The sequence below is a fragment of the Cydia strobilella genome, chromosome 18 (genome assembly GCF_947568885.1).
Source record: "Cydia strobilella chromosome 18, ilCydStro3.1, whole genome shotgun sequence".
In the NCBI taxonomy this organism is placed as follows: Eukaryota; Metazoa; Arthropoda; class Insecta; order Lepidoptera; family Tortricidae; genus Cydia; species Cydia strobilella.
The window spans coordinates 7990395-8001909 of NC_086058.1; the positions used below are offsets into that span (position 1 = coordinate 7990395).

General features: G+C 39.2%; 2 protein-coding genes across 2 annotated transcripts; one reads left to right on the forward strand and one right to left on the reverse strand.

The window, feature by feature from the left end:
- The first annotated feature begins 1293 nt into the window (after positions 1–1293).
- On the forward strand, positions 1294–10565 carry LOC134749716 (uncharacterized). Its single transcript, XM_063684733.1, has 8 exons — positions 1294–1515; positions 1595–1831; positions 5669–5966; positions 6748–6923; positions 7889–8011; positions 8503–8645; positions 9416–9587; positions 10015–10565. The coding sequence occupies exons 1-8, from the start codon at positions 1408–1410 to the stop codon at positions 10126–10128; spliced, it is 1371 nt and encodes a 456-aa protein (XP_063540803.1). The 5' UTR covers positions 1294–1407; the 3' UTR covers positions 10129–10565.
- Positions 10566–10632: 67 nt separating this feature from the next.
- Positions 10633–11197, reverse strand: LOC134749717 (uncharacterized). Its single transcript, XM_063684735.1, has 2 exons — positions 11063–11197; positions 10633–10980 (listed from the first exon to the last, which is right to left on the reverse strand). The coding sequence occupies exons 1-2, from the start codon at positions 11096–11098 to the stop codon at positions 10648–10650; spliced, it is 369 nt and encodes a 122-aa protein (XP_063540805.1). The 5' UTR covers positions 11099–11197; the 3' UTR covers positions 10633–10647.
- Between the last annotated feature and the right edge of the window lie 318 nt (positions 11198–11515).

Sequence of the window (11515 nt, forward strand, 5' to 3'; positions counted from 1 at the left end):
CCAGAGCCACAGCACTCCTAGAGCCGACCACCAATGAAGCCGCCCATACCTATAGATAAAGGAGATGCTACGCGTTGATAAAGGAAATCCAGTAGACGGAGCCGCTGTCTTCCTGCACGCCAACCAAGTACCTAGTCCGCCTTACCTAAGATGGCCTCCAAAGAGCTTCCACGACCTTTATCGTGGCAAGCTCAATAACTCATAGGTACAAACTTACTGGATCCACGAATTGCCGCGTGGCAACCAGTAAGATGGCCTTTAAATTATAAATCAAGATAATTGTACAATAGTATAAGAACTATAAGACAATAGGTACAAAGCAGTAAACACTTAGCTTTCAGGTAAACCAGCCCATGTGGTCACCGACTCTGCGCGTCGCCTTTCTTGGCTTCTTGATAATAACACTTGATAATACTCATTATATCAGATCAAATTGTATTAGATAGAATGGCCGTTAAAACCCAAATATTATGCAAACCTTTGTCTCATCGAAATGTTAGACCATAGACAATATCTTATTTAAAACTTCACGACACTGTCGAACCGATTCGACTTGACTCGATCGGATCGACTGTCGCGACAAGGGGTGTGAACCCCACCTTACACCGGACAAACGACGAATGATACGAATGATATTAATATTTTTTTCCACTTTTTGACACAGGTAACGAAGAAGGCTTACGCCCAGGAGCTTGGAATCAAGAATGATGCCTAGAAATTTTACCTCTTCTGCTATCCTGACATTTTCCTCGTCGATCACAATATTCATTACCGGCACATAGCGTTTTCTAGTAAATATAACCGCACTGCTTTTTTCCGCTGACAAGGAAAGACTATGATCGGACAACCACGTGCTTAGATAGAAGAGAGCAGAATTTATGGATTGCTCAGTTTCTGAAAATACTTTAGAAGAAGCATAGAGGACAATGTCATCCGCGTACTAATTTTGCAAAAACAGTTAACTGAGGTATCTAGATCTGAGGTGTAAAGACTATAGAGAAGAGGGCTCAGTACCGAGCCTTGGGGGAGGCCCTTCCACACAAGATTTGCTGCAGGCAACTTTCCATTTGCTCGTACTATGATGGAACGGCCCATATACATATTACATATGATGTTGATGATCCTCACAGGGATACTCAGATTGAGCATTTTCTGCCTGAGTATAGGAAGATCTTACTTACTGACAAGATTTGCTTGACCAACTATACGTAATATCCGAACGCTCCTGCTCCTTTGTCCTCATGCCCAGTTCCATTGCAGTCTGTCTGTCCTGTCTGTCAAAAGTGTCAAATGGTCAATACAACTTGAACTCTTTCTATGTTGTGTTGTTACTAATGTTACTTGTTAGCCAGGAAAATTATTGAAATTGTTTCTTCTTTTTGAGATGTACAGTTAGATACACTAAAAATGTCCGCTGTTACTGCAGAATATTACGAATTTATTAAAAAATTGGAGGAAAATGATGACAAATTAATAGCAAACCCCTTGGAACAGCCTGTTGACTTCGAGTTTAATGTAAGTTGTGCAAGATTCGTATGTGAGACATTTATATTTACAATATCAGAATTAATTAAGTCTCTAATTACTGTTGTAGAATTCCACGTGCCATGTCTGCAACGGTTATTATGGGCCAAGTTTCGGAGAACCAGTGTGCGTGACTTGCCATGCGTTTCTTTATCCGAATTTTCCGTCGTTTTGTCCTAATTCTTACTACTACAGTGAGAAGACTGACGACGGAGATTCAGGGAATGACGAGCCTTCAGATCTCAACTATAGCTCAGACCGGAGGGTCAATAGAGTCTGTATGGTGCCGGCCAGCTGGTGGTACATAGTAAGTAAAGTTAAGAAATTATTTATCATACAAATTATTAAATTTAAACATTTCAAAGTGTGTATTCATTATTTTTACACCTTCTAATCAAGATAAGATAAAGTAGTTTTTAAAAAACAATATTTTTTTATAGAGCCAGAAATTTTTAATGCCAGTGCCATTAAAACTATAGATCTACAGTGGGTACTGTAGATAGATAAGATTAGCATTTCCCAAACCCATAGTTACGCGAAAACGTTCCAACCCACAAGTCACTCGAAAATGAGTTACCATAACCAGGGTACTATTTTTGACATATTACATCATGTGCACACAAAGATGCTAGTATTTTTAGGTTAGTTTCATCAATAAAGTTTGACCCAAATGTTCCAACCCACCATTATGCCAAGGACGTGTACTCAAAATAAAGTAAAAACATTACATGCATACTGAAACATATTGTTAAAAACTCTTAATAGAATAACATATCGTTATAATGTTCCACTTGTCTTGGAACATTATACTAAATTCATAAAACGCACATTTAATTGTTTCTTAAATGATCCATGTGGGTTGGAACGTTTTTGCAAAATCTTTATACATTTTTTATTCCTGCAAAAATGTTCCATGTAATTTGAAACCTTTTAGATTAATCCATACTGTTTTTTTAAGGTGCGAAGACTGTTCTAAATAAATTGGAACGTTTTATTATAATATATTATTTTATAATTTTTTGCTATAAACGATCCACATATACTTGATCCATTTTTGCTATTAAATATGTTCGAGAGAAAAAAATATATTTTACCAAAACTAATAACTATGGTTTATTTAAGTTTATGTATTTAGTCAAAAGAATCAATGGACTATTTACGATAAAGGTGGCAACATTATTACTCTTTGCTCCCGTAAAATGACAGCACCAACGAAACGCACATGTGAAACGAAACGCCGCCGCGGACCTACTTGTCATCGTAGTGTGAAAACAAATGCCGACAAAGTAAGACGTGCTGCCGTGTTGTCTTCTTTTGTTAAAGTGGACGTAGTTACGCGAAAACGTTCCCACCCACAGCGACCCCATTTTGAGATAAACACAATTTTGTGTTTTAGTGGTACACTTTTTCCCTGTAATTTTATTTCAGGCAAATACTATTGGTTTTACTGTGGAATGCCAAACTGGTTATTGAATGATATGCATATTTTTTGTAAATACATAATACAAGGGGCATATAAATAGGTAAAACGAGTTTGAAACGTTTTTGCTAAATTTAATTTTGTATGAACCTTGTTAAATAGCAATTATGCATAAACGTTCCAAAACGAATTTAAGTGTATTATTTTATAAATATATCTAAAATAAATTTAATATGTAAAATAATAAATAACAATGAGGAACATACAAAAATAAATAAAAAATTGAAAATGTATTACAAAAAAAATAGGACGTGATCTTTTGAGCTTAGAACCTATGCCAAAAATTAGCTGATATGGTTCCAAAAGTTATCAAAAACTTATATTAAACATTCAATCATCATCGTATTCTATGATCTCAAAGTCCGGAACTCCACCAAACCCATCAACATCATCAGTAGCTTCTTCATAACATCAATATTATTAAAACCTGTAAAAAAGTTAAACCTCTTCAAGTTTACAAAATGACAAAGACTGATTTTTTTAGTTCAACTAAACTGGAAAAGAAGATTATCAATAGGAAGAAGTTTACAGACTCATCTAAAGTTAGTTGGCTACATACAAAAGAAATTAAGTTGGATAAAGATAAAATGTTTTCTATTTTTATGCGGTCTACGATGGATTTCATACATAAATACATACATACATATAATCACGCCTATTTCCCGGAGGGGTAGGCAGAGACCACGGATTTCCACTTGCTACGATCCTGACATACCTCTTTCGCTTCCTTCACTTTCATAACATTCCTCATGCACGCTCGCCGGTTTAGGGTGCTCTTGACCTGGCCTTTCTTCAGGATTTCCCCGATCTGATCAGAGAAAGTCCGCCGAGGTCTGCCCCTTCCAACTCCCGTTTCTACCTCTCCCTTATACACTCTCTTTGTTAGCCTTCTTTCACTCATTCTTTCCACGTGTCCAAACCATCTCAACATACCTTTCTCAATTTTTGTCACTACATCTTCGCTCAGTCCACACTTTTCCCTTATCACACTGTTCCTAATTCTATCTTGTAATCTCACACCACACACACTTCTCAACGCTCTCATTTCCACTGCATTCACTTGGCTCTGATGCCTCTTCTGCCATACCCAACTTTCGCTACCATACATAAGTGTAGGCACCAGCACCCCTCTATGCACAGCCAACCGTGCCTTTTGCGACACCTTCGTTGTCGACCAATGAGTTGAAAATTGATAAAAGAATAAAGCGAGAACTGCAATACATAAAAGAATCTGATTTTTGTTTATTGTGGCCTAATGGCAAAACGAGCGATGGAAAGGAGCATGCTAAAGCTAAGGAAAATACATAAAGTCAGAAGTAAACGCATAAGAAACAAAACGAAAATCACAGATGCACTAAAATATGCACTTAAAATAAAATGGCGATGGGCCGGCCATGTAGCAAGATACACAGATGAACGGTGGACAAAAGAAGCGACTCTATGGAAAGGTCCCGACGTAAAAAGAAAGGCAGGACGACCACGAAAGCGATGAAGCGACGACATAGTAGCCACGGCCGGTCTAAGATGGCTAAATAAGGCAAAAAACAGAGACGAGTGGAACAAATTGGAGGAGGCCTTTACCCAATAAAGTGGGGTTTCTATCAACTTTTAGTTTTAAATACATAAACATAAAAATAAGTAAAATAATTATACTAACCGAGTAAAATAAGTTTTAAAAAGCAAACATATATATATTAATTAAAATAAATTAACAATATTAAGTGTTACCAAGTTTGTAAGTAGTTGATAAGAAAATAAAAAGGCTTTTTATTATTATTATATAATGGCAAACCGATTGCTCCAGCGAAATTAGTGGACTTACAATCCATGTACCACTACATACCTGAGGATTGCCTTCAATTTTATAGAACGCTTCAAAGTTCTGAAGAAGCTACTGATGATGTTGATGGGTTTGGTGGAGTTCCGGACTTCGAGATCATAGAATACGATGATGATTGAATGTTTAATATAAGTTTTTGATAACTTTGCGAACCATATCAGCTAATTTTTGGCATAGGTTCTAAGCTCAAAAGATCACATCCTATTTTTTTTGTAATACATTTTAAATTTTTTTTGTTGTTTTTGTATGTTCCTCATTGTTATTTATTATTTTACATATTAAATTTATTTTAGATATATATTTATAAAATAATACACTTAAATTCGTTTTGGAACGTTTATGCATAATTGCTATTTAACAAGGTTCATACAAAATTAAATTTAGCGAAAACGTTTCAAACTCGTTTTACCTATTTATATGCCCCTTGTATTATGTATTTACAAAAAATATGCATATCATTCAATAACCAGTTTGGCATTCCACAGTAAAACCAATAGTATTTGCCTGAAATAATTACAGGGAAAAAGTGTACCGCTAAAACACAAAATTGCGTTTATCTCAAAATGGGGTCGCTGTGGGTGGGAACGTTTTCGCGTAACTACGTCCCATTGATGAAACTACTAGGGCATCTGAGCATTGCAAATAATATTTTATGCCCCCTTTTTAAGACAGCCAAGAAGAGGTGGGTACCGAATTTGACAGTTTATGTTAGGTGGGTCGGAGCCCAGTAATGGAACCACTGTAATGATTAGATAACTGCAGGTTGACTATAGGTAATTTACTGCCTTTTTTACATTTAATATAGCTAAATTGTGTATTTTCAGAATTCTGTAGATAGTGAAAGCCCGGAAGATGAAGCCAGTAACTCTGGCAATGCAGCAAGCGCTGGTGCAAGTGGAAGCGGCAATCACAGCAACACAAATGGTAATGGCTCTGCTCATGGTCCAGACCATCCAGACATCGTTGACAATGAGGAAGAAATGCCCCAACCACTTGCCCTGAGGCCTGAACCACTGGCACTGAGGCCCCCGCCTTGTCTTGCACATTCGTTGCAGGCCTTGTCTACTCCGCGCCCACCAGACAATGTGGCACCTGAGTTAATAGCACAGTTGCCAACTGAAGGTTGGTACCCTTTTCAATATTAATGTATATATTGTAAGTAAACAAATACCAAGTGTTTATTTTCACAAATTTTACAAATTGATGAATATTTAATATATTCTTTTGACTGAGGTTGACTTGCTTCTTGTCATTGGCCTCCCTTAGAATTCTCCATTTCTCTCTATTAGTTACTATACTTGATATGCATCTCTTCTCCATTGTGTTTCTACGGCTGTTTTGAAGTCATTCCATCTGTGACAAGTTTGGACTATTTATTTGTATCGTATCATTCTTATTTCCATTTTTTTTTTATAAAGTTATTTCATTCTAATCTTTAGTCAATATGACTGGCTTTCATCAGTTTATATGCCCATGTCGGTGCTCCTTGCCTTTCCAAATCATTAATTACAATTTCATTTAAAATGTTAGCTAATGCATTACTTGGCTGAATTACAAGCTTTTATAGCTGACTCTTTCCATAGGCAACTAATACTCATTGAGATAAATCTAAAAACCCCAAACACAATTAGGTTTCCTTGTTTTATTACAGAGTTCCTACGGCCACCTCCTGTCTCCATCATCAGATCAGCTCGATGGTACCATAATATTGCATTGTCACCCGACTTACATATGTATTCAAATTTCAGCTTCATTACAGCGTTAGGTAGATACATAGGTATGTTGCAAGTTAATATCAAGCTTGTAATAATGTTAATTTGCATGTAGAGAAAGCCATGCCAAAGCCAAATGATGTAAAGGAAAGTGAGTGTTTAGATGTATTTGTTATCTGCGGCACCGGCAGTACTGCTGGGCATCTTCAGCTACCTGGACGACCTCTCCCTGAGCGCGTGCGGCGCCGTGTGCGCGCGCTGGCGCGGGCTGGTGCGCGCCCGCGTGCGCGCGCCGCGCTGGGCCGCGTTCGCCGCGCGCCGCTGGCCGCTGTACCGCCCGCTCACCAACAACAGGGACTGGTACAAGGTACGAGTACGACAAGTGCATGTGCTGCAATGTGTAATCGTTCAATTCAACTAAAGCTTTGGTTTCCTAGGAAAGCGGTGCCGTCATATAGAGGACGCAAAAAGGCGGCCTTCTTTACGGTGACGACATGTGGAAAGTTCCACGGCGTCATAATACACAGTCAGCCACTAACGTCAAACGAAACGTATCCAGGAGGGAAAATGGACGACCTTGATTTAGCTATAATAATTTACTTGGAGAATGAACTATCATCAGAAGAGCAAAATAATCGTAGTACGGAAGATCATTTATTCAAATCTCGTGGTACGCAAGGTGCATTTGAGATTTTAGTAGAAATGACTTCACCGCTGTCAAATAAAACTTTCACGAAACTATCGACACCGTCAAGACGGCAGCCATTCAGCCATGCAAATGGCGGCACCGCTTTTTGACGTCATGGTGTCAACCACCGCCCTATTAGGAAACCGCGCCATTTGGTATACATAGGAAACGTTCTAGTGACGTCATTCACCGCTGTATTACGACCGCTATATGACGGCACCGCTTTCCTAGGAAACCGGAGCTTAAATGAACAGGTACTTGAACGACTTTCTGCTCAGATGTGAGATGTGACGGTACGCCTAGCGCAGGGCGAGCCGTTTCTGCTATACCACGCGCTCAACGACAACAGTCACTTACAATTTATGCTTTTATTTCTTACGAGATGCCTCTACCATATCGTTGAAATTGAGTCCTACTTATATGTACAGGTACAGAATTTTAGACAGTGTTAAACATCTTTTTATATATTTTTAGAAATGAGATACGTGAGTAGATTTCCATGGTTGTCCAACCTCGGCTAGCCACATTGTACATCCCAATCATATACCCACCTAACTGCATGTTTTCTATAGGTTTGTGGTAGCTCATCTCATGGTAGGTCATGTACTTTTGTTTGGAGACTAACGACTCCGCTGTGATACCAGGTGTACCAGTCACTCGTGGAGTCCTGCTTCTGTCGCAACTGCCTCGTGCAGATGTGCGTGCAGGCGCAGCCGCCGGGCGAGGAGAGCGCGTGGCGACACAACAGACTCCGCATCGAGCTCAAGGTACGCAACGTACCACACACGTAATTACCGCTAGTACCACCACTAGAGACATCTAAGTAGTTGGAAAGGAATGCCCCTTGCTGATCTACCTAGATCTGCCATCGCCAACCAGACATTTAAAAATTCCTGATGTTTAGCTAATAATTTCTCTACGCAACTAAGATAATTAGACAAAATATTTTTGAAATTTTATCATCCAAGACACACCTAACCACAATTTGGGTTCTATTTTGTCATGTGTGTTCTTGGGAACCATCGTCAACACTGTTTTGACAATTTCTAAATATTGTTGCAAAGACAGGGTCGAACTATAGTTAGTTGTTTTGTGTGTGAACATAACATAACATAAAATACAGGTATACATTACACTAAGATATACCTTATACTTATGTATTTTAAAGTGAATGTGCTTGATGTGATGGCAAGTGTTTAATCAAGTATGTACTGGTATTGGTATTACAACTGTAGTGTACCTGTACGGAATGATTCAGATGATGCGCAATGACCCGCCGGAAGGCATCGCGGCGACGCCGCTGGACGCGCGCTGCTGCCACTGGCAGGCCTCCGTCACCGGCCCCGCCGGCTCCCCGTACGAGGGCGGCATCTTCTACCTGTACATACAGGTGCCTTACGCGTGAGTACTGTACTGCTTCAAACATACGGTAGGTACATTTCTCATAAGATGAGTTCAGAGGGCCTACCGCGAACACCAAAGTTCGCAAATTGCGGACATCTTTCTCTGTCACTCTAATTACGCCTAATTGGAGTAAAAGAGAAAGATGCCCACAATTTGAGAACAACGGTGTTCGCAGTAGGCCCTCTGATCTAGCGAATGTGCCACGATAAAGCGTGCGTACCTAATACAGCAAACAAAGAAACAAGATTGATTTTGACTTACCTTATATGAACACTAAATCTGAAGCGTATTTACAATTGCACAAATATTTACGGCCACAATAGGTACTTTTTGTTTTACCCTTCGTCGGTGTAATATCATCGCCCTCACTGTTTTGATAATTCGTAAAGACATAAGGACCACAAATGGCTACTAAAGTAAGTTTTGCTCGTTAGTGGTCCAAAGTCGACATAACATAGTGACGTCATCACGACCTGTTTTGATGACGACAGAGTAAATCCCTCTAGAAATTCTTGTTTTTAAACTATTCTTAACGCATTCACTGCCAGGGGGCGTGGCCTAGGAACAAACTTGTATGACGGTGAACGCACATGTGCGTTGGGGGCAGTGAATGTGTTAATGCCCTTTGTTTGACATAATTATTGAAAGTCATAATGTAATGAAAAATTACGCGTTTCTGATAAAAACCCAATGATGACTAACGAAAATGTGGACAAACAATACATTATGACTTAAAACTATATGGGAAACAATGAATTTATATTCAGGTACCCAATGAGCCCACCGGTGGTCCGCTTCCTGACGCGCATCCTGCACCCGAACGTGTCCCGGCACGGCGACGTGGGCATCGACTCCGTGCACCACAACTGGTCGCTCGCGCTCACCATCAGCAAAGTGCTCATCTCTATACAGAGCCTGCTCACGGACCCCTACACTGCCGTTAGTATTTACTTTTTTTACTGTGGTTATATGCTGATGTTTCGTGGTTAAGGCATGATTATTTGGGGTAATATGTTTTTATGACTAGAATTTGTAAATGTAATTAAAATTATTCATTTCTGTACCGAAACACTATCTACCAATTTTTTTATCAGAGCGCATGCTTTATGGTATACGACAAAGCCAAAAGGAAACTGGGATTTTAGCTGTACTAAGTATAGGTATATGATATGTAGGTACGTTTAAAGAGGTTAGCTAAAGGAGTTCAGAGGGGAAAATGAAATTTCACCACGTCGAATTCAAAGGGAGGAATGTCAAAAAGTTTCAATAGTGTGAAACTGTGTTTTTTATTCGTTTAGGAAATTCTAGTTTCCAGTAGCCGTGTTTCACGACTACTGAATGTGAATGAGTAAACAATGTGTTCCAGGTGTGCATGGAACCGGAACTAGGCGAGATGTACGTCCGCGACCGAGCGCGCTTCGAGAGCCTGGCGCGGCGCTGGACGTGGCGCTACGCCATGCAAGACATCCTGCCCTACTGAGGCTCCTGTCACCATGCACAGACTATACAAACTGACCGTTTACAATTTACAAGTTGTTATCTGGGGTTCCAAATTATCCAGATAATTATAGTCTTTGATAAATATTGGAAATATCTTACGGTATTTGCCGATATATTATCGCTCCGTTAGCTCCGTCTGTGATGGGCTTTAAAGTTGACTTGTTGATGCGGATTCTTGTTAAGAGCATACTGTCGCCTGAAGAAAGTAGAACTTATGAAATAGTTTCTAACGCTTGGCAATATATTCACGAATACCTGCATCATAAAGCCAAGAGAACAAATTGATAAATATAAAGGCTAACTAAAATACCTACAGTAGGCATTTGCGATTGTTATTTATGGCGAGATACGCGGGAATGAGTATGAGTGATAGCGGGGATAGGGGCGTAAATGTAACGTAACATATACCTACCAAAATAAAACAATCAAATTGAATATTATTTTATTTTATTTAAACCATCTTATAGCAAATATCCCTTTGATAACTATAAACTTATAGTTATGTTTTTGTTAGTGTACCTTTTTTATAAAGAAGTACAGTACTGCCACTAAGTGTACCGTTATTCCCCGATTGGCCCCATTTTCTGTTCCATTCCTGCGTGAGATAGTCGCAGTCGCAGAGCAGCGGCAAGCATTCGGCTCTGCCGGGCGCGCGGCAGTACCCGGGGTAAGGGCTCTCGTGCTTCATCATCCATCTTCGAGTTTCTAAGGCAGCGGGAGCATAGTCAATAAGTTCTCGTACTCGATAAATAGGCACTTGATGCACCTTCGTTTTGAGTCGCAGATTCCCTGGTGTAAAGTAATGGATGTACGCCGTAAGCCACAAATATCCCTAAAAAATTAACAAAATATCCAAACGTTTGTATTTTGACACTATTTTAAGAATTTAACACTAAAAACTTATAAAATCTTACTTGTAAGTCAACAACTTGTAAACTAATCGAATACATGGCTATCACCGATTAAACATAAACAATGTGACTGCCTACTGTAGTTAATTTTAATGAACTGCAATCACTAGAGATAACGAAATTATTCACGGACTCTACTTGGGTTTTGACAATGTTGGAAATAAGTTATTGGTTTGACAAGGGAGCAGTTTTTTTGTTTAGGTAACCCTCTTGTCGCGTAAAATAAGTTTTAAATTTACCTCCGAGGTAAATTTAAACCTTATTTTACGCGATTAAGTCCCGTCGTTGTAAATAATAATGAGTAAAAATCCTGAAAGTTTAAATCAGTGTTGAACCCTCTTGTTAATATTGAGAACCTAGAGTAATTAGCGACAAATTCCAAATTTGAACTACGAGGGTAGCGAGTAATTCAACAAGTAATCTTGAGCGTTGCGAGGGCTCCATGGCACGAGAGGT